The sequence below is a fragment of the Stigmatopora argus genome, chromosome 15, assembly GCF_051989625.1.
Source record: "Stigmatopora argus isolate UIUO_Sarg chromosome 15, RoL_Sarg_1.0, whole genome shotgun sequence".
In the NCBI taxonomy this organism is placed as follows: domain Eukaryota; kingdom Metazoa; phylum Chordata; class Actinopteri; order Syngnathiformes; family Syngnathidae; genus Stigmatopora; species Stigmatopora argus.
Window position 1 is genome coordinate 10,714,104 of NC_135401.1, and position 21,554 is coordinate 10,735,657.

General features: G+C 37.0%; 3 protein-coding genes across 5 annotated transcripts; 2 read left to right on the top strand and 1 right to left on the bottom strand.

The window, feature by feature from the left end:
- Positions 1 to 369: 369 nt before the first annotated feature.
- On the top strand, positions 370 to 2,825 carry arf6b (ADP-ribosylation factor 6b). Of its 2 annotated transcripts, XM_077620701.1 has the most exons (3): positions 370 to 554; positions 763 to 851; positions 928 to 2,825. In XM_077620701.1, exon 3 carries the CDS (start codon positions 1,366 to 1,368, stop codon positions 1,891 to 1,893), a length of 528 nt encoding a protein of 175 aa, XP_077476827.1. In that variant the 5' UTR covers positions 370 to 554; positions 763 to 851; positions 928 to 1,365; the 3' UTR covers positions 1,894 to 2,825. The 2 variants fall into 2 exon arrangements, with proteins under 2 accessions (XP_077476827.1, XP_077476826.1); XM_077620700.1 differs by having other exon boundaries at positions 371 to 554; positions 763 to 2,825.
- A 6,148-nt stretch (positions 2,826 to 8,973) lies between these two features.
- msh4 (mutS homolog 4) lies at positions 8,974 to 21,295 on the top strand. Of its 2 annotated transcripts, none has more exons than XM_077620797.1 (20): positions 8,974 to 9,091; positions 15,272 to 15,424; positions 15,498 to 15,664; positions 15,749 to 15,859; positions 15,949 to 16,064; positions 16,149 to 16,322; positions 16,407 to 16,579; positions 16,664 to 16,731; positions 16,893 to 16,967; positions 17,050 to 17,114; positions 17,185 to 17,354; positions 17,723 to 17,859; positions 18,108 to 18,211; positions 19,126 to 19,250; positions 19,606 to 19,806; positions 19,893 to 20,011; positions 20,081 to 20,209; positions 20,329 to 20,503; positions 20,582 to 20,670; positions 20,815 to 21,295. In XM_077620797.1, exons 1-20 carry the CDS (start codon positions 8,986 to 8,988, stop codon positions 21,001 to 21,003), a joined length of 2,646 nt encoding a protein of 881 aa, XP_077476923.1. In that variant the 5' UTR covers positions 8,974 to 8,985; the 3' UTR covers positions 21,004 to 21,295. The 2 variants fall into 2 exon arrangements, with proteins under 2 accessions (XP_077476923.1, XP_077476922.1); XM_077620796.1 differs by lacking the exon at positions 8,974 to 9,091 and adding an exon at positions 14,082 to 14,475.
- Positions 11,920 to 13,907, bottom strand: vcpkmt (valosin containing protein lysine (K) methyltransferase). The gene is made up of 5 exons (XM_077621067.1): positions 13,614 to 13,907; positions 12,846 to 12,956; positions 12,569 to 12,641; positions 12,377 to 12,496; positions 11,920 to 12,284 (listed from the first exon to the last, which is right to left on the bottom strand). Exons 1-5 carry the CDS (start codon positions 13,868 to 13,870, stop codon positions 12,180 to 12,182), a joined length of 666 nt encoding a protein of 221 aa, XP_077477193.1. The 5' UTR covers positions 13,871 to 13,907; the 3' UTR covers positions 11,920 to 12,179.
- Positions 21,296 to 21,554: the final 259 nt, after the last annotated feature.

Here is a 21,554-nt window from a genome sequence, read left to right on the forward strand (position 1 = left end):
AAGTACAACGTGGAATAATGTAATTTTCAATGTGATGTAGTTACATATTTTTACCACGAGGTGGTAATAAAGCTCCTTTTAAATTAATTTTGAGTAATTACATTGTAATAAACGTTTAAGTTTCCTCTCTCGCTTTGCTTTCCAAAATATCTACCACTGAACTTAAAAGAAAATGACCAATACCAGCAAAGACAAATAGCTTTGATGTCTTTGATATCCCTTTTATTTTCTTTCAAGTAGGTAGAGTTAGAAACACCGTTCGTTTTAAGAACCTTTGAGTGTTTTCTTTGATGAAATTTTTCTTTCATTACTTTTAAGTGCAAAAGTCATATATTGGAGAAGCCCTACTATCTTTAGTATTATTCTTTTGTCGTTGTTGAGGCTCCGACAGTCAGCTTATTTTGAGTGTTACGCGAGTGAGTGAAGTGGACGGCAGGAAGTGGCAACGAAGGGAGTTCCACACCTTTCCGGTGTATCAGCGCCGCGACCAGTTCGGCTTAAAGGAGAAAGGCCACTACCGGGACACTTGATCTAAAGTATCGGCGAGAAAAAAGGTAAAAAAAATTCATTGCAGTTTATAGTACAACAGAAATGCTCGCAGTGTTGTATTACGGCGCTTATTTTGGAACAGGATACGCCTGGTTTGTTGCCGCTAACCGTTAGCTTACTCCTCGGCTAGGCTAGTTAGCTTTCTAGCCGTCATTAGCGGACATGGGCTAATTTGGGATGCCTGCCTGACACTCCTCTTTAATCTCTTTCCAGGGGGTGAGACGTGGAGTTTTCCCGGTCGAGCGCTCGTGTTTGCCGAGTCACTTAGGACGTGTATGTCGATGACCTCCGTAAGCGGGAAGGTGAAGTTTACTGGCGCAAAGCTTTGGTTGGAATAGCCTAGGTTAGCCGCCGAAAGCTGCTTTTCTTACCCGGTAGTGCTGACAAGAGAGCCGGGTCGCCGCCGGACAGGAGGAGCGGCGCAGCACGTTGCCTGAAGGACTTGATCGCAGCTTCGGTGATACCATCTCCCATTTTTGTCCGTCCCTGCCCGTTGTGGAAGTATTTCCTTTGACTGATCCACGCTTAGGAGTGTCCATCGCGCAACAGCTGCTGTCAAGTTTGTAGAGGAACGAGGCATGGTGTGAACAGGCCCCGGTCACCCACAGCGCTACTCTGATTGTACATGTCCATGCACCTTACAGCATCAAAAGTTCCTGCAGTACGACTCATCATGAGAGTTTGTTTCTACCATCGTCAGGAGACATGCTTGCACCAATAGACCTGTAATTAAACCCAAGCTCCTATTCGAATAAGCAGAGTGCTGCTGTCAGATTTTCTCTTTACCACCGAGGTATTTATGCAAAAGAGTTGAAAATGGGGAAGATGCTTTCCAAGATATTTGGGAACAAGGAGATGAGAATATTAATGCTTGGACTCGATGCCGCCGGAAAGACAACAATCCTCTACAAACTGAAACTGGGACAGTCGGTCACCACCATCCCCACGGTGGGCTTTAATGTGGAAACTGTCACCTACAAAAATGTCAAGTTCAACGTGTGGGATGTCGGCGGCCAGGATAAGATTCGCCCCCTGTGGCGACACTACTACACAGGCACCCAGGGGCTCATTTTCGTGGTGGATTGCGCTGACAGAGATCGTATCGACGAGGCACGGCAGGAACTCCATCGTATCATCAATGACAGGGAGATGAGGGATGCCATCATCTTGATATTTGCCAATAAGCAAGACCTTCCCGACGCCATGAAACCACACGAAATCCAAGAGAAGCTAGGATTGACGCGTATCCGAGATAGGAATTGGTACGTTCAACCCTCATGTGCCACCACAGGTGATGGACTCTATGAGGGCCTGACATGGCTAACTTCCAATTACAAATCTTAATGATTGAGTGCTGACTGTTTTAGGTCAAAACTATAGTAAAGTTTCAAAGAACCTCTCCAATGAGTATGGTTAAATACAAATTTGTTAGCCTCATTTATTTTTTAATACTTGCATCTACCCCATGACTAATTTATCTGCAAATTGGATTGTTGGTTTTCAAAAAAATGCTCGACATGTGTAGCAGACTTGTATCACAACATTTTAGGGCTTGCTTCTTGAATATTTTAATCAGTTCTATTGTGGAAGCCACAAACAGTTCACCACCTTTGCCTGTTGTTTTTCCTGTTTTATATCATTTTTCTAATGACGCTGAATTTCTCTGCATCTTAGGTTGGGGTTCTTTAAAAATTTTTGCTTGTTTTCTGTTAAAGCGGATCTTAACTATTTTAACTTTGACCCAGTACTATACTCAATAGTACTTCTGAGAAAAGTATTGATTGCTGCAAACGAGAGTGTATTGCCATTGCTGTCCGTCTTGACTCGAGAGAAGAAATATTTCACATTTCATCAGCCATTTCCCTCAATACCCCTATGTGGGGCTATATAGTAAACTGATGTGTCATGTCTTAATGCCTAAATGTGTGGAGGATTCAACAACGGGGCCTCCAATATCTCTGAACATGCTTGTTGGGATGTATTTTTTAGTTCTGATGGAGGAAAAAGACAGAGTGGCTCATGTCATTCCTCTAAAGGAATGTCTTTCTGCTCCAAGTACTCTCGATCTGATATTGATTAGTCTCAGTCTTGGGACATGATATGATAGCCTGTATCTGTAGCATGAAGTACAGCAAACCTTCACCAGGGTCCATCTGTCATGTGGTCAAAAATATGGAAAACACCTTGTCTAGCAACTCCTGTTTTGATCAGGGTGGAGTTGAGATCCATGTACAGACCTTGTCATTGTAATGTCTTATTAAAAAAGTGATTTGAAATCTGTTTCTGTAATGTTAATTTATAAAATTATGCTTTGCTCCTGTTATTTTGTTGAATGTTTATTTTGGGGAAAAACTAAATAGGATCGTCTAAATTGTCTGAAGTTACTAACTTTCCTAGCCAGGGAGACTTCCGAGAAACTAGAAATTGAAAGTTTCTGCCCACCCTGCCCTTGCCTGTCAATGGGAGATTGTTCATTACAGGAAGTTAAACTGTTTGGCTCTATAGAGCCAGAGCATAACTTCATAATTGTTTGCGTGTGAGTGGGCGTCAGTATATGCTGCATGGCGTATTGTGTATATGGGAAGTTGTCTGAGGAATTAATCAGTTCAATGAAGTAAAGTTTTGTTTTGTGTGTTGGGCCAAAACAAGATTTAAAACAGTTAATGAATTAAGTTAACTTTTTAAACAAAAGTATACCTCTAATAAAGTGGAAGGTTTTTTTGTGATTTAAAAAAAAAGACCTAGATTTTTTTTTAAATCAATATTTATAGGGACCTGGGATTTCAAGTAATTAGAGACCCCTTTTCTGTTGACGTAATCAATAGCTGCATGCGCAGCATTTGCTGAAAAAAAATGGCGTGATGCTGATGTTCACGTGGGATATTTACAGTTTTTGACTGTTCAAATAATATCAACATGAATAACTGTTGTGTCCTAAGGTGTACAAATTGGACTAAAAACATTGAATTATTTAGCTTTTTTCAAGATGAAACAGACTTCAGAAACACTCTTTAAGATACTTTCCATCTAAAAATTTGTATAGTAATTTTTGCAGTTGCTGTGATGAATCATGCATTTTGGGATGTGGGAGGAAACCGGATTTCCCGAGAAAACATGAAAACTTCACACAGGAAGGAAAGAAAGTCACCAAGTGGAGAAAAAACACGGCACAATAGTGACAATCGCACAGCCCCCCCTCATTTAAATGTCAAAACATTGTAATATTGTTTTCAAAATACCTATTAACATCCATTCTTAAATTAATCTGATTTACATGCTCCTAATGTGATGGTACTCTCAAAATGCTGAAACTGGAAAAACTGGCAATACCAGTCAATAGTGTTTGATTGTTTAAAAAAAAAGTCGACAAATAATATTTTAAAAAGTCAAACAATTTAAGAATAAGCAAGGAATGGTATATTGAGGCCTGAAAATGATCTGTAGCCTCATACTGTGTTAACACTAGCTATAACATGAGGTGAAAGAAGTGAGCATTCTTTAGGGGTTTCATTTCCCTCATCACTGCTGACCTCATTAAATTCTTCCCAATTCTGTTGCAGCCGTTGCTGATTAATCAGTTCCTTCTTCTCATTATGACAATCTTGCATGAATGCATCATATATGAATGAATGCCTTTATTGTCTCTGCACAATTGTACGAGATCGAGTTGCTCTTTACCGTGCCAATAACATTAACAGTAGTAAGTAGTAAAATATAAATAATAAAAAAAAAGATGAATACAATATAAATTGAGTTAGAGATAGCAGCAACAAATATAGGATATAGAATTACAGCGTACTTTTGCAGATTTTCACTTTGAGGCCATAAATGTTTGCTTTCTAACCACAAAACAGACAGACATTCATGTAAACAGCAAAAACATGAAATGTTACATTTTTGTAAACTGTCAAATTCTGCATGCTCTACCCCCTTGTTTTTGATTGAAGAGTTTGTTGTTTAACACAAATTGACCTTCAGAGTGAATATCACTGTGAGTCTGTTAGCTGCTGATGGCACTTTAATTGGGCTGGAATGGCCACTTAGGTTCACACCATTTCATTACAACTGTATGATTCTTGCTGCTTTATTAATTAACACCACAACCCCTCCTCTATAGAGATGAGTCCAGCTGGTATATTTCTCAATTCCCCAGAGGCATGGAATGCCTTCCACTTGTGGACAGAAAAGCTTGAGTTTCAAACCGTCATAAAATGAGTCTCGTTCTTTTTGTTGTTAAAACAAAAATTGTCTTGAGATTTTTCCTAATTGATACTTTACTCATCCACTATACGTACTTACTTCATTTCCTTCCAAGTTCCAATCCAGTTTTGTTTTGGGTTGACCATAAGACATGCTTATTGGTTCAGTTGCTATGGCGATGGCCTGTTGGGACATCTGCGGGTGGTGCTTTCAAAATGCAAGGAGACCACAAATTTCCATTGACTTCATTAATGATGAAAGGAAAGAGAAATGGCTGCTGACAGTTCTACCCTATTCTTTTCCTTGCTCTCCAGAAAAAGTCTCCACTCGTGGGGTGAATAAATTTGCATTAAAAAAAGTCCTATTACTATTATTACATTGAAATTGAGTGCAAAAATGTAAGGGAAAAAAGAGGATTACTGGATTAATCTGGATACTACCACGTAAACCACAGGTGTCAAAGTGGCGGCCTGGGGGCCAAATCTGGCCCGCCGCATCATTTTGTGTGGCCCGGAAAGCCAATCATGAGTGCCGACTTTCTGTTTTAGGATCAAATTAAAATTAAGATTATAGATGTATATTATATTTCCTGATTTTCCCCCTTTTAAATCAATAATTTGATTTTTTAAATCTATTTTTCTGTGTTTTTAGTTCAAAAATCATTTTGTAGTATCTAAAAATTATTTTCTGTTTTCCACTTTAATATGGATAATAATTAAAGAAAAATTTGGTTTCCTTTTGAAATGAAAAACAAATGATAAAAAGAAATGTTCCCTTACTAAGAAAAAAAAATCAAATAAACATTGTTTTTAATGTTGCTTTTAATCCAGTTCTTTTAATCCATTTTTATATAAAAAATCTAAATATTATATCTAAAATGGTCCGGCCCACATGAAATCGAGTTGACGTTAATGCGGCCCACGAACCAACCCGAGTCTGACACCCTTGACATAAACTAATCTTGGCTACTTTAATTTTCATCATGAAGTTTTTTCTCCCTTGCAAAACAATCAAATATATAAATAAAATGATGTGAGTCATTTCATAATTTTACATTTAATCAATACACTGATAAGATGCCTGGTGGTGTAGTGGTTCCTGCTGGTGGTGGTATGATTGTGAGTGTGAATGGTCATTTGTCTCTTAGTGGGCCTTACGCCTTACTGGCGACCAGTCTAGGGTGTAGTCTGCTTTTCGCCCAAAGTCAGCTGGGATAGGCTCCCTCAAATCTTACGAGCATACGTGGTATGGAAGATGAATGAATGTCTCTGATTGCAATACAAGTGGTATTAGGGTTTGGTTAATAAATCGAAAAAAACTACACATATATTAGAACACATCATGTATTTGCCTCAGTATTAAAATATGGATATTTAAATTATGTTAAAACTAAAGAAAGCTGATGGGTTTACAGAGGCACTGCCCACTCTGATTAAGGCAGTATTGCCACTTCCTATATTTCTCCAGCTGCACATTTATTTTTGAAACCTGGAGCTTGCATGCTGTTATTTTTGGCTTGATGTATAACTGCAGAATTTGTAATGCACAAGCAAAGCGGCAAAGCATATTATTATAGTGGTCCATTTATCTCTCAAATGTCTGGAGGGAACGCCCACCCTTCCACGGTTTTATACAAGCATTGCTTATCCTCAAGGACGGTAAAAGCAGAACCTTTAGTTTGGCTAGCAAACCAGTGGATGTCCGAAAGTAATGAAATGTGGAAGCTTCGAAAGCAGCTGAAAGTTATTTCAGGTTTATCACCGTAGTTCGTCATTCAATGTCAGAGTTAAAACATTGACATGAGTGTGAGAATGTGCACTTTGAGCAACAGGGTCCAATGCATTCCTTTTATTTTTTTCTAAGTAAATGTCAATTACTATTCTGTATTACAAATTCACCCGAGAAGAAAATGTTCATTGATGTTTGTATATTTGACATGACACATTTGTCTTATAACGGATATATATGTAGATATGGACATTTTTATACAAACTTTAATTACATTATATAAGACAGCAGTCCGAGTTGTAACAGTAGTATTTTCTATGGTTCATAATCAGTCACATTCCATTCTTAGGCATCACATGTTCTATTAATGTGAAAATCGGACATATATTTCTCATGGTTTAACTGGTTGCTCTCTGAACTGTGTTTATGCAGCTGTAGAACACACACACACACACACACACACACACACACACACACACACACACACATACACACTCAAGGACATCACAGACAAGCATTATCTGTTTTGCTTTGAAACATACGCTGAACTATAGTCAGCAGGGTCAAAAAGCATATCTTTAAAACGAAATGAAACCTTTGTTTGTTCAATGTATTTGGACGTAAGGTTACATACACAGGACAAAGTACAACTAGTGTCTGGTTGAAAGATCCCATTTTGGTTTTACATACCCCCCTAAACTATCTCATCACAAGTATTTAAATTTCAAAATAGCATTGGGTGGATCCACTCTATCACACGAAATGTCAAACGAAGAAAGGATTTCCCAAAGTTGGCCAACATGAACTACATTCTGAATGTTTGTCAAATTGGGTTGTAATTACAGAGTTTGTTGCCAGGAATTATCATGCCTCCATAAAAACTGGAAGTGGAAGAACTCCACCTTGCATTGCTGGCATCTCAGACTGCAGAAAAGATTCTATCATTCAATCATTCCAACATTCATTCATTTTCTCTACAACTTCGTGAAGGTCGCAATTTTCTGGAAACTATCCCAGTTAACCATTAACTGGTTGCCAGCCAATCACAGGGCACAGTGAGACAAACAGTTATTTGCACCCACACCCATATCTAGGCCCAATTTTGTAGCATTCAATCAGCCTCCCATGCATGTTTTTTGGAATGTGGAAGGAAACGGGAGTACCCAGAGAAAAAACTACTCTGGCACAGGGGAGAACACGCAAAGTCCACACAGGAAGGTGTGGTGGACGTCTTAACTACTTTTCCACTGTCCCGCCTCATTCCAACATTTTGAAAAATACTAATGTTAAAACATAGCTTAGATCAAGAGTGTCAAACTCGGGTTGGTTCGTGGGCCGCAATAACATCAACTCGATTTCATGTGGGCCATACCAATTTAGATATAATGTTTAGATATTTTTTTTTAATTGGATTATAAGAACTGGATCAAAAGCCCTAAATATTCAGTTTTTTTATAGATATAAAATTGTTTATTTGAACTTTTTTTCTTAGTAAGGGAAAACATCTAATAATCATTTGTTTTTCATTTCAAATAGAGATTTTTTTTTAAATCATATTCAATATTAAAGTGGAAAACTGCAAATATTTTTATATATTTATTTTTAGATTTTACAAAATGCTTTTTGACCTAAAAACACCAAATGAAAAAATTGATAAAAATTGCAATTATTGATTTAAAAAGGGGAAAATCAGGAAATATAATATACATCTATAATCTTCATTTGAATTTGATCCTAAAACAGAAAGTTGGGACTCATGATTTACTTACACGGGTCGCACGAAATTATGCGGCGGGCCAGATTTGGCCCCCAGGCCGCCACTTTGACACCTGTGGTTTACGTGGTAGTATCCAGATTAATCCAGTAATCTTTTTTTTTCCCTTACATTTTGCACTCAATTTCAATGTAATAATAGTAATAGGACTTTTTAATGCAAATTTATTTTTATATTGATAAATATAGTTGGATTTAAAATAATGATTATGATATAAAAATGGTAAACTATATTAAATGTGAATTTCATGTTATTATTTGTGACAGTACACTTGCTTGCTGCAAAATAATAATAAAAAAAAATAAACTTGCATTCCAATCCATACATTTTTAAATGTAAAAGGAGTATCTGTCTTGGATTTATCTTGTAACAGAAAAGGGAATATTTGTGCAATATAGTAGTTGTCTAAAATGTCTTGCAAGAGAGATAAAATCATTTACATTTCTTTTTATGAGGAACTAACAAGCACACGTTCTGGTTGATCAAATTATGTTGAGAAACAACAATGCAGATGTATTAAAATGAGTGCACACTGTGTGCTCGTTTTACTGTGCTGTGTTTGTGAGTACTTTTTCAACTGCAGCACAGCTGTCTTTGCAGCACACCCGCCCTCCTTTGTGTCCACTAAGCATGTGCGTTTGTCTCTGTGTTTGGGGTATTATCTTTATACTATCAGCCATGCTAGTACCAAGCCATTAGAAATGACTTATGTAAGGCGAGAGAGAACAAATCAAATGGGTTACAGTGGACCTCTGACTGCATCAGTGGGGCATTCACAAGAGCATTCATTTGAGTTGAGTCATCTTTGGCAAGTGAAAAAGAGATGGAAGATCCATGAGGGTGCAGTATTACACATTTACACAGCCTTTTCTATCTTTAACCGTCCCAGTTAGATATCTATTTTGAAGCGACGCCTTAATAGTGAGAGAATGAATCTTCATTTGGGGGGCACTTCATCTCGTGACTCGAAGCGGCAAGATGATGATTATGGAATTATGACACAAAGGCTTTTCTGTGCGACTTGACTGTGATGCGGTAGAGTGCTGCTGAGAACCCTGTGTCGAACACTGCCTCACTCATGTTGTCTTTTTTTTCTATGCAAAATTAGCATAGAGGAAGGGGTGTGTGTGTGAGTATTTTGCATAAACTACATTTGGAAGTCAACCTGTTTCATTTGGCTGGAGATGGAAATCCTAACAACAAGACCAGACGGTGATGAAAAAAAAAGATCATGCATCAAAGAAACCTCAATTGTATAATAATTGACTGTGCACATCTTGTGCTTATTTAGTGTAGTTATATCAATAATGGATTTGCAATGCGCTGTTAAGCACCACTTTTATTAAATTGGCAAATTGTCCACAAATGCCACCATCTGTGGACACACTTTGGTGCCATTCTGCTTTACGCTCAGCACATTAAAACAATGTTTACAGTTGTACGGAGTATATAGTAAACAACTCCTATCATAACTTCATAGTAAGGAGCCATCATTCCATAGCAGTGCTTGGCTGAAACACAGTTTGAATTATTTTAGAAAAAATTATGGAGATGACACCATTGAGATTCTGCATTATAAATAATTTGCATGCTACGGGAATGCTGCACTTCTCTCTATTTTTCAAGCCCCAGGATCCACCTTGTGTTCTAGAATGTCTTATTATACATCTGAGTTAGATTAATTACTTGACAATTCACACTCACAGCCACGGGAGAAATGAATCGTTACCAAACTATTTGGGTGGATCATTGAATTGACCACAATAGGTGTGTCAAAAATACCCTGACTTAATGATAATAAAAAATGTTTGATTTCTATTGACACTGCCAGAAATGTGCTATACTGTATATTTGGGCTGTATGTTGGAGTATTGGAAGCGTTGCAGTATTGTTGCGATGACAGTGCTTAAGAAGCAGACTTTCATTTTTCATACAGTTTGGGTGTTGCAGGTATCAAACCATAAATCCAATGATCCGAAGTCTTGTAGATTACACTACATGTCCATTAATTAAACTACCAACCTGTCTGAAGTAATTGATTGTGAGTAGAAGGTCCCTAAATTAACCTCTCCAAAATGAGACTTTTCTTACAACACTCACTCATTTCCAGTGAGTCTTTTGTTTTAATTGTTTTGTATAAGACCAAAGACCAAAATAATAGACATTGTCCTATCGACTATTACTAAAAAATGTGTATCTTTGTATTTATTTACTTTCTTTATTAAATTTCAATTTTATTGGAGTTTTATAATGACACCAAGTGCCATAATGTTAACATTATGAGTTTAAATATGCCATTCTTGGCCGTGATTTTGCTGTGTAATGTTTGTGTACTCTGTCAGTGCTTATGTGTGTTTTGGTTAGGCTTTGGTTTTTTATAGCACAGTTAAACACAAGGTAGCTCAGAGAGCTTTACATTACATAAACATCAGCAAAATGCCATTGAGAACAATAACTATAAACTATTACATCAGCCATATGAAATGATCAAGATTGTTAAATCAAACCAAGAAGGAATAATAAACCCATAAATAGATGAAAGGCAAAAATGTATTGTTATTAATTTTGACTTTTTAAGATATATATATATATATATATATATATATATATATATATATATATATATATATATATATATATACATAGATATATATATAGATAGATAGATAGATATATACAGATATGTATATATATATATATATATATATATATATATATATATATATATATAGATAGATATATACAGATATGTATATATATATATATATATATATATATATATATATATATATATATATGTTTGTTTTTGTTTTTTTAAATGAAACAAAAGTAGCAGTTAAATGGCCTTGCTTGACCATTGGACTCCATCTTGAATATTGAATGAGAGCAAAGAATGAGAATGAAAAGGCTTTCAAAGAAGCCCCTTGCATGCATGTGGGAGAGTGCGCCGCGCCTCATGGTTTTTGCTTGTAAAAGAACCATAATCACTGCCTCATCTGGGACTTGGGCTGGAAGTCCCCTTGCATTGGGAAAAAAATAACTGGTTTGTAAGTGGCACGAGAGTTGGCATTCCTAGCAGAATTTCAGCAAATTCAGTGATTGTTGCTTGTAGTTTCCGTAGCAACTATTGCCCCCTATGTACAACGCTTTGGATGTACGTACTGTAAATAATTCACACATTTATAAGTTAACCCATTTCTGATTCAAAGTAAAATTTCAACTTTATTGATAATTCAAATGATTTGAATTATCAATAGGGGTGGTTGTATTTGAATCAAATCCAATCCCACATTTAGGTATATTTTGTGGCAACTATTGCCCCCTAGTGTACAACGCTTTGAATGCACTGTAAATAATTCACACATTTAGTATTCATTTTCACATTAGTAGTTGATTTTTGCCCCACTATTTTATGCATTAATAATTTGCTACTTTGTCCACCATGGTGATATTAGTTATAGGGTTGAATCTCCAGCTCTTGCTCCTCCAATCCTTCCTGTGTGCACCTAAAATGTTCTCTCCATACAGAAAAATCCATGGAGTACTGCAGCTTCCTCAACCATTCGAAAAATATGATTGTTACATTATTTGAAGCCACGTTCAACTGTCTGTAAAGGACTGAATCTAAGTGTGGCGGTCACTTATTGATTTATAAATTACATTGCACATTATAGTAAAAATATTGTGGTTTATTTTTCCAATAGAAACAATTCATTTACAGGGCAAAATAACATTTCCAAACAAGCGACACATCTGTGTCTAATGATCAATGCCATACATTACTTATCAACATTACATACAGTACATTAGTCTCTCATTCAATGCAGAAGTTACATTCTAAAAAAATATAACCAGCAATAAGTGAAATCCGCAAAGTAGTGTTAGAATGATTAAAAAAAACTATTTACACAAATTCAATTTTACAAACTCAGACTTTTTTCCTAACATGCAGAATATGGATGTCTGGACTGCTAAAATCACTGTCTTGTTTGCTGGAAGGGATTTCTTCCCAGTTGAAGCTTTGCCGCAGTAACTAAAGGGCAAAACATGACCTATTAAGTACCAAGATATTTTATGTCCCATATATAAAATAAATTATAATTAGTTGGAATACATGGCTCTTACCTCAAAAAACTGCTTCTCCACTTTGGGGTTAAAACCCTCTGTGCGTTGCTCGTAGCAACAAATGATACAGGTCTCTGGTCCACTGAGTAGCTTCAAGGTCTTTACCAATGGAGTAATGGACTACAGAGAAAGAAATAATAGCATTTGAGTAGAAATATATTTTGATGCTACAATTCTTAAATGTGAGAATACCTGCTCATAATAAATGCAATCTGCCATCAGGATATAGTTTGGAGGTGGAAGGAAACCAGATACATCTTCACCCCTGAGCAAAAGAGCATCATGGACTTTAAATAATAACTTTAAATTATCGTCACTCATCAACAAAACAGCATTTATTCATTTCCTAAGGTGCTTATTCTCATGAGTGTCGGAGGAGTGCTGGAACTAATACAGGCAAACAACAAGCAGTAAGCTGGTTATCAAACAATCGCAATATTGCATTTTAAATATAGAAAATAGTACAAACCATTTCAGTACCTTGGCAGTAATGGATCCACTGATGAGAATCTGATTGTCATGAATGTTCACTCTCAGAAGGCTCTGTAGATCCTCCAAGTCTGTTACACTAACATGAGCACTAGAGAATTAAGAGAGTGAAACAGAGGTTAAGAAAATAAACTGGTAAACTGTAACATAACATTTGCTGTCATCTTGGTGCCATCTTATAGAAGTGGGGGTGGGCCGACAGCATTCAAATTATACAGACATTAACCCAAAACACTTCTAGGTCGCAAGTTAAAATCATTCATTATATTTCATTGTCAAAGTCATTGGTGTACTTACTGGAGCCTTACCCAGCTGACTTTAGGTAGGATGATGGTTACGTCTTTGAAGAAAGTGTATAGAAAATAGTCTATTGGTTAGATTGTTTATTTTTATTTTGACTCGTGCTCAAGATGACGCTCAGTTTTAAATACCATTTAACATCTTCCATCTAAAAATAAAAGACAACATGATACCCTTTGCATTCTCAAATAATTTGGAGTTGAATTAACTTAACTACACAGTTAGTTGTTCTAGGGCTACAGCTCAGACTTCACCAGCAAAAACTATTAATTAAAAAATAATAAGAGATCACTGGGAGAACATGCAACCCCCAAATTAGGTAAAAAAATACTGTATGTGCCTTCGGGATCTGGGTGATCACCCTATTGTAATGCCACACGCGCTGGGTTATGTCGTAGGACTATTCGTACCAAGTTTCAAGGACCCTCATGTAAATATTTCAACTTACCCCAGTGTTGCTGCCATCAAACCAACGACCCCTGTCCCAGCTCCTAACTCCACCACTCTTCGCCCAGCCCATATATTAACTCCTGAGGACGGATCGTAAAACTGTTTTGTTTCTAAATATTTTGCGAGAACGATGGCCGCGTCCCACACAACACAACCCACGTCCCCTATGAAACATTGGCTGACTTTTAAGAGAGAACCGTCGTTTTTCTCTATTTCTCTCACAAAATAGGTATTATAATCTCCCTGAGCCGCCATGTTGGATGAGCAGTATCGGAAACGGAAATTCGGTTGTCGACGGCCCCAAGCATGATAAATTATATTTTATTTGCTTATCATATTATAAGTGTGTTTACGGAAGGCGCGAGTAATAATATTAGTATTAATAATAATAATATTAACAATAATAAAAAATAATAATAAAAGTAAAAACATGTCAGTTATCATATTTTCTAACAAATTTGTGACCATGTACAGCAGGAGCCAATGAGGGGGCCAGATTGGTATCTACTACAAGCGACTGCTAGCTTCTTAGCTAACAGCAGCTCTTTCATTGTCATTGTTGGTTATTTGTTTTTATATTCAATTAAATATTTAGGCTATACCAATCATTTGGGGAAATACTAATATTTAGAGGATTTTATGAAGTTTTGCAATGTTTTGTACCAGTACAGATGATACTTCCAGTTGTGATAATACAGAAAGTGGACATTCCTCTGAAGTGTCCTCTTCCGATAGAAGCCTTAAAAATAAATCTATTTATGATAATCCGGTGTTAGATTTCCATAGTCTATCCTGTCAAAATTCAGATGAAGAAAGTACATACTCCAGCTCTGGCCCTTCAATTCCACGTACAGCCACAGGTAACTAATATGTGAGAATAGCCTTCCAGTTAATGATGTTTGACACTGTGTAAAGTCACGCATTTGAGCATTTCAAGGTAAAACAATAATGAATGTTCAGTTTTTTAATCAAAACCTGAGCTTTGCATGTTTCCTAGGTACTCCTATTTTCATCCCAAATCACGCCATAAATATGCTAATAAAAGAATCTTTCAAATCTCCAAATGGATGTGAAGAAGGGACTGAATTCCTTATCCTTAACTGAGTTAAGAGTGTTGAGTAAAAACTATGACAAAATTAAATGGGTAGAATAATATCTACTTAAATTAATGGCATTTAGTAGTCCCACCCTCCTATAATCTTTGTCCAAAGCTCAGTTTTACTTTGTCACAAAGGTCAAAGTATCTATAGTTAATCTGAAACATTTAATTCAGTTACTAGATTGAAAAACTAACTCAATTAGATTAAAGGTTACTTTAATACATTCAGCAGATGCAGACAAATCTATACTTAATATTAAAATGAGTACTGGTTTTGCCAATATTGCATTTATGTGTAGCATAACTGCTCAAAAGTGCATTTCTCTAAGTGATGATTAGAATCAATATTTTACATTTAAAATGAATTAAAAATGAAATACAGACAACCTTTTTGAAATGAACATTAAGTGTTTGAATTAAAATGATTGTCTCTTTGGATTTTATTTGATGAAAAATTGACACTATATTTTGAAGAGTGTTATATTGTATTATATAATCTATAGCAGATGTTTGAGATTTGTTATTATCTTTTTACTCATATACTACTCACAAACTAGGTCAGTTCCCCCACAGCCTTCAGTTAGGAAGGAACAATTTGCCCCAACTTCTCTCTACCTCAAGCACCTCCTACCAAGGAAGAAACTTCAGGAAGACCCCTGCCTCTGCGAGGGCCCCGCACCCTGCACGGACACCATTGACCGTTTGTGCTGGTACTGTGCCCCAAAGCAGTACTTTGAGTTGGAATTTTATTCAAATTTTCTCATTTTCATTTGCTTTTCTTAGCATCGACTGGTTGCCCTTCATCTACCTCAGCTTCTGCGGCATCTGTTATTGTCGCCCTGGTTGAAGGGCGTGGGTTGGCCAGGGGAGAAATTGGAATGGCCAGTCTTAACCTGAAATTTCCAGAACTTGTACTCTCTCAGTTTGCAGATACTGGATGTTATACTAAGGTGACTGAGATGTGTATAAAAGCTGTTAAAGATGTAATGTTTTGTTGTTCTATTCTGAAAATACAAATCTTTAAACTTCTTGAGGTCATAACCAAGGTTCATAACTTGTTGCCAATGGAAATACTGATGCCAGACACTGTTTGTGATAAAGGAAAAGGAACAAAGCTCTTCAACCTCATCACAGAGAATTTCCAGGTACTAATGCAAAAATATACTGTTTTTAGCCTAAAACTGTCAATATTGTATATACTATTTGGTGTAAGTGTTTTTATTTTGTGTGGCAGGGTGTTACTTTGACTCCAATTCAAAGGAAGTATTTTAATGAGAAGAAAGGACTGGAATACATTCAACAGCTCTGTGCTCCAGAGTTTAGTATTGTTCTGATGGAAGTACAGGCTAAGTATGACATTGCATTAAAAAAATAATGTGCAAATTCGATCAACTGTGACAACTATTCTATTATCCATTGTCCCTACCTGTGCAGATATTATTGTCTAGCGACTGCAGCTGCTTTGCTCAAATACTTAGAGTTCATTCAAAACTCTGTGTATGCTGCCAAGTCGCTTAAAGTCAGTTTTAAAGGAAGTGAACAGACAGCGAAAATTGACTGGGTATCTACCCGTAACATGGAGCTTGTGGTCAACAATAGAGACCACAGGTACAGTAAGGGCAAGTAAAGTTATTTCAAATGTTCTACTTCTTTTGGTCCATGTGTTTATGTATTTACTGTGGATGCACGCAGATCCGACCATACTCTTTTAGGTGTCCTTAACCACACAAAAACTCCTGGAGGTGCCAGAAGACTGCGCTCCAATATTCTGGAACCTCTGATGGATGTGGATACCATTAACATTCGGTTGGACACAATTCAAGAGATGTTGCAAAGCGAAGAGTTCTTCTTTGACTTGAAGAATGGTACTGACGAAACTTTTGAAATCAAACTTGATTCTGGTACACGCTGAAGAAATGATTTGAACATTTGCCACTGTCTTTTTTCAGCTATTGGTAATTTCCTTGACATTGATCAGCTGCTCTCCGTTCTTGTGCAGGTCCCAAAACATGACACAGTATGTGAATACATTTGATTATTTTTTATATGTATACTCATACTGTATATACTATACATTTGATTTACCTTTTCATTTAATTAATTTAATTCTAAGATGTGTCCAATAAGAATTTTAAGTCTTTCAGGAGCAATGTAAAGAAAACTTTGCATTTTTTTTAGATACAGTTTGCAGAATCCAAAATTACACATGTCATTCAGCTGAAACACACTCTGGATCTGGTACCACAATTGAGGGTTGGTGTCTGCTGATATTTAATTGTTAATGGCTCCAAAGTATGATTTTTTTTTAAATTAAACAAAAACATTTTGTAAACAGGAAGTGTTGAAGAACTGCAACACAGCTCTTCTTAAAGCATACTGCACTTCACTTGAGGACAACAGGTACATGATGTTGCCACCTGTCATCTGTTTTTGTATTGTTACTTTTAAATTGGTTTTTGTACACCTTTAGATTTGACATGATTTCGAAGCAGATCCTCACTGTGATCAACGATAACACCTCCTACCTGAAGGGGAGCCTGAACATGCGAATGCAGAAGTGCTACGCCGTACGACCAAACATCAACGAGTTGCTTGATATTTCCAGAAGAGCTTATACCGAGATAGTGGATGACATTTCAGGTGGATTTGATTCCCGCTCAGTGGGGGTGTGATTGTGACTGCAAATGGTTGTCTGTCTCTGTGTGTGCCATATGGCTGACGGGCGACCAGTCTACGGTGTAGAAATGTGCTAAGCTTGAGTCGACATCACTGTCGAGTATTAATTTATCATTGAAAAAACTATTATGGTGTAATTTACATATCTGTCATATCTTTTCAGTTTTTACATTTTGTGCGGTGTAAGATCTGACATGGTTTTATTTGATTGACCCATAAAAAATTTTGGATATACATTTTAACTATCAACATCCTACATTAAAGAGTTCACCAGCAGCAAATATCAACCTTATTCTCGATATAGTTCGTGGTTTAACATTTATGTTTCTCAGCACTAGTAAAACAGATGGCACAGAAATATGGCTTCCCCATGCGCACAAGCTACAGCACCACTCGAGGTTTCTTCATCCAAATGAAGCTTGGAGGAATATATTTGCCTGATGGGAAACTTCCTTCAGAGTTCATTAAGGTATTACAAATTGGACTGATAATGCAAAGTCAAGTTTTGTCTTTAATAAGTAATTGTTTTCTTCTGGAACAAAATGGTTATTTTCTTTGCTTAGCTCCAATTTATCCTCGCGATACTGTGCCCATTTTTTGTGCTGTTTGTTTAAAAGCAAAGGTTTGTTGCCTTTAACAATCTTATTGCTGTGAGGCAAAGTCTATGTGATTTATTGTATGTGCATAATTATTTTCATTTCACATCTGTCCTCCCAGGTCACCAAATACAAGGACAACTATGGGTTCACCACTGCAGATCTGATGAGAATGAATGACCGGTGTAATGAAGCCCAGAAAGAGATTGTTCACATGTCTTATGTGTGAGTAGAGCATCGCACTTGAGTTAAGAACACAGGGTTATTTTTTTTCCTAATATCACGGTTAATGTAGACCAGACATGGCCGCGATAATCGAATAATCGCAAAGTAGGGTCACGCCTATTATAACTACCTTTTTTTGCAATGCTAAGTCCTAGTAGCAAGAGTGGCTTCTGCTTACGAGTTTCAACGTGGATTTTCACATTTTTATGAACTTAAAAAAATAAATATTTTTTTAATAATTAATAGCAGAAAAAATCGCAAAGAAGTGAATTTGCGATTAGCGAAGTCGCGATAATCGAGGGAAGACTGTATATGTATATATTGTTATTCATGCTCAGTTCCCAGTGTCCTTTCAACTTATTGATTCATTTTCCATGCCACTTTTCCTCATGAGGGTCACAGGGGTGCTGGTGCCTATCCCATGCAACTAGGGGCAATAGGCGAGACACATCCTGAATTGGTTGCGAGCCAATCGCAGGGCACAATGGGACAAACAAAGATAGATCCAATTACACACTCATACCTACAGAAAATTAGACGTGTTTGGCCTACCATGCATGCTTTTGATATTTGGAAAGAAAACCCATACAGGCATGGGGGAGAGCATGCAAATTCCAAACAGGAAGGCCAGAGCTCAGGATTGAACCATTCTTCTCAGAATACTTAGGCAGATGTTCTCACCACTTATCGAATGTGCTTTCAGAGAAACAAATGTATCCCTAAACAGGTTAAGCTGTACAAAATGAATTCATTAGTCAGTTATTCTCAGTAGGTTGCTCAGTATTACACTGGGTTTAATTAGAGTGGATCCATAGTAGTTGACCCTGAAAACAATCATGCCCAACTGAAGGTTTTTCATTGCCTCCAAGATAGCGCCATGAAAAATCACTGCTCTGGATTTGACTATTTTTAAGGGTGGTATCTCAACTGCTCAGCACTCTCCGTGAGCACATTCATTGCCTCTACAAACTGTCTGATGTTGTATCGATGCTGGATATGCTGTTGTCGCTGGCAATTTCATGCACCCTTTCGGACTATGGTGAGTGTGATCTTGTTTTTGCAATCTGTCACACTTGATTCTTGATTTTCAGTTGTATAACAGTCGGCAATTAGTGCCTAATATAAATGAGCTGGCACCTGTGTGTAAAATTACATTTTGAACTCACCATTACATTTGATCATACATGGAAGATGACACACACAAAACACTTTAATTAGTTTATCACTTATTTAATTCTAACCAAATTAGATGAAGTTAGAGCAATTTTCTGACCTGCTAATGTGTGCAATTTCAGGCACAAAATTGAACTTGAATTCCAAATATTACCTACCAATAAAATTGTTAAACAATAATATTAATATTCAATGTAATGTGTTGTTGTGTTTTCTGCCAGTACGGCCAGAGTTTTCAGACACACTAGTCATCAAACAGGGTCGCCACCCCATCTTAGACCGAATGGCTGGACAGCAGCTCGTGTCCAACAACTGCAACATCTCTGAGGGTCGGAACTTTGTCATCATCACAGGGCCTAACATGAGTGGGAAGTCCACATATCTGAAGCATGTGGCACTGTGTCAAATCATGGCTCAAATAGGTCAGTATAACCTGGGTAACTATATTTCAGGCAACAGGTGGCTGTGATGTGAGGTTTAAGAACCTTCCCTATTTTTATAAACACAGGTTCTTTTGTTCCTGCCGAGTATGCTTCTTTCCGTATAGCAGATCAGATTTTCACCAGAATTGGCATTGACGATGATTTTGAAACTAATTCTTCCACATTCATGTTGGAAATGAAAGAGGTAGCGTAGATTGTATTGACATTACTCAAAAAGAAACAACTGCGTGATCAGTCAATTTCATTTCTTAAGGTGTCATACATAATCCAGAATGCCAGTGAGCGCTCTCTCATCATCATTGATGAACTGGGACGTGGCACCAGTGCTGAGGAAGGGATTGGACTTTGTCACTCAGTTTGTGAGTTTCTCCTCAACCTCAAGGTAGAGCGTACTGACCCCCTTTTGTTTAACAAGCAGCCAAGTCAGGCTTCCTAGATGTATACTATATACATTTACTTATTTTCATAGATAAGACTGTTTGGTGTTTGTTGTGTTTTTAGGTCTTTACCCTATTTGCTACACATTATCTAGAGCTGTGCCAACTAGAATCTTTATATCCTAATGTGGACAACCAGCATATGCAGGTTAAGCACACATTCACCCGTGATACTGGCTTTGAGAGCATAGTGTATACACACCTACTGAGTCAAGGATTTTCCGAAGAAAGAAACTATGGTAAGCGTCTGTCAAATGAGTCTGATTATATATTGATCAGAAGAATGCTAGTAAGACATAGTACTTTTGTTTTATGAGGCCTCAGAGTGGCAGAAATTACCTCACTTCCTTCAAGCATTCTCCAAGAGGCAAAGACAATTGCCTCCAAACTCAGCAAGCAGCTTGTGGTAGGTCTTATTTCAATTTCTTCTAGAGAGGAATATTTTAGTCCATTATGTCCAACAATGTTTTTAAAAAAAAAAAGGAAATCATGCAATATGTTCTGTTCTAGATGCTGTCAAAATACAATTTTTAAAAAAATTGATCTTTAGGTCAAACGTAAAAGTGATCCAGAAGCGGAGAGGCAGCGTGCATCATGCCACTTGGCAACTTGTCTCCTGCGAACTGCAAGAAACTCCAGACTTGACCCGGACAGCCTACGCATTTATCTGAGGGGACTAAAGAATAAGTATGAAGAAGAGTTGGAGGCCACTCGGCTGCCAACTTCAACAGACACCTAAGAGGGATCAAATCTTAGAGATGAATGACTATAGTTAAAATGACACTGGCTGGGTTCTATAGTTTGAGAGGTGGAACCATTTCTTTGGCTTTTGTTGACCACAGGTATGTGAAATCCATTGCTCCAGGTTAAATTTTTACTGTTACTACCCTTTCAAAACATTAAAAACATACTAGTTTGGGAAATTTCACAAATGTATTTAAGTATTGCATTTGTGATTATTTGTCTTGTTTATACTATATATTTATATGTATACAGTATGTTCTTGGACTTTAAATAAATTAATTCCTTCATTTTCCTTTCTACTTATCCTCACAAAGGAGTGGGGGGATTCTGTAGCCTATCCCAGCCAACTATGGACACCAGGTAGGGAACATCCTGAATTGTCAGCCGGCCAAGTTTTAATAATCGTCACTTGTATTTTTTTGCATCATTCGATTATGACAGTGTCCGTGATTCCCTTAAAAAGTATTACAAAAAATATTTCTCAAAAGCCACAAGAGAACAGCATCACCAGGACACTATGCAAATCTCTCTTAGCACAAAACTGTG

What these genes read in the sequence shown, in the direction of transcription:
- msh4 (XM_077620796.1), top strand. Translation starts at nt 14,268, where the DNA reads ATGTTTTGTACCAGTACAGATGATACTTCCAGTTGTGATAATACAGAA. An exon ending in ATACTGGATGTTATACTAAG is followed by an intron (nt 15,665 to 15,748) that starts GTGACTGAGATG and finishes AAACTTCTTGAG; the next exon opens with GTCATAACCAAGGTTCATAA. An exon ending in GATAGTGGATGACATTTCAG is followed by an intron (nt 17,355 to 17,722) that starts GTGGATTTGATT and finishes TATGTTTCTCAG; the next exon opens with CACTAGTAAAACAGATGGCA.
- vcpkmt (XM_077621067.1), bottom strand. Translation starts at nt 13,870, where the DNA reads ATGGCGGCTCAGGGAGATTATAATACCTATTTTGTGAGAGAAATAGAG. An exon ending in ATTGCATTTATTATGAGCAG is followed by an intron (nt 12,497 to 12,568) that starts GTATTCTCACAT and finishes CTTTCTCTGTAG; the next exon opens with TCCATTACTCCATTGGTAAA. An exon ending in TGGAGAAGCAGTTTTTTGAG is followed by an intron (nt 12,285 to 12,376) that starts GTAAGAGCCATG and finishes TTTGCCCTTTAG; the next exon opens with TTACTGCGGCAAAGCTTCAA.
- arf6b (XM_077620701.1), top strand. Translation starts at nt 1,366, where the DNA reads ATGGGGAAGATGCTTTCCAAGATATTTGGGAACAAGGAGATGAGAATA.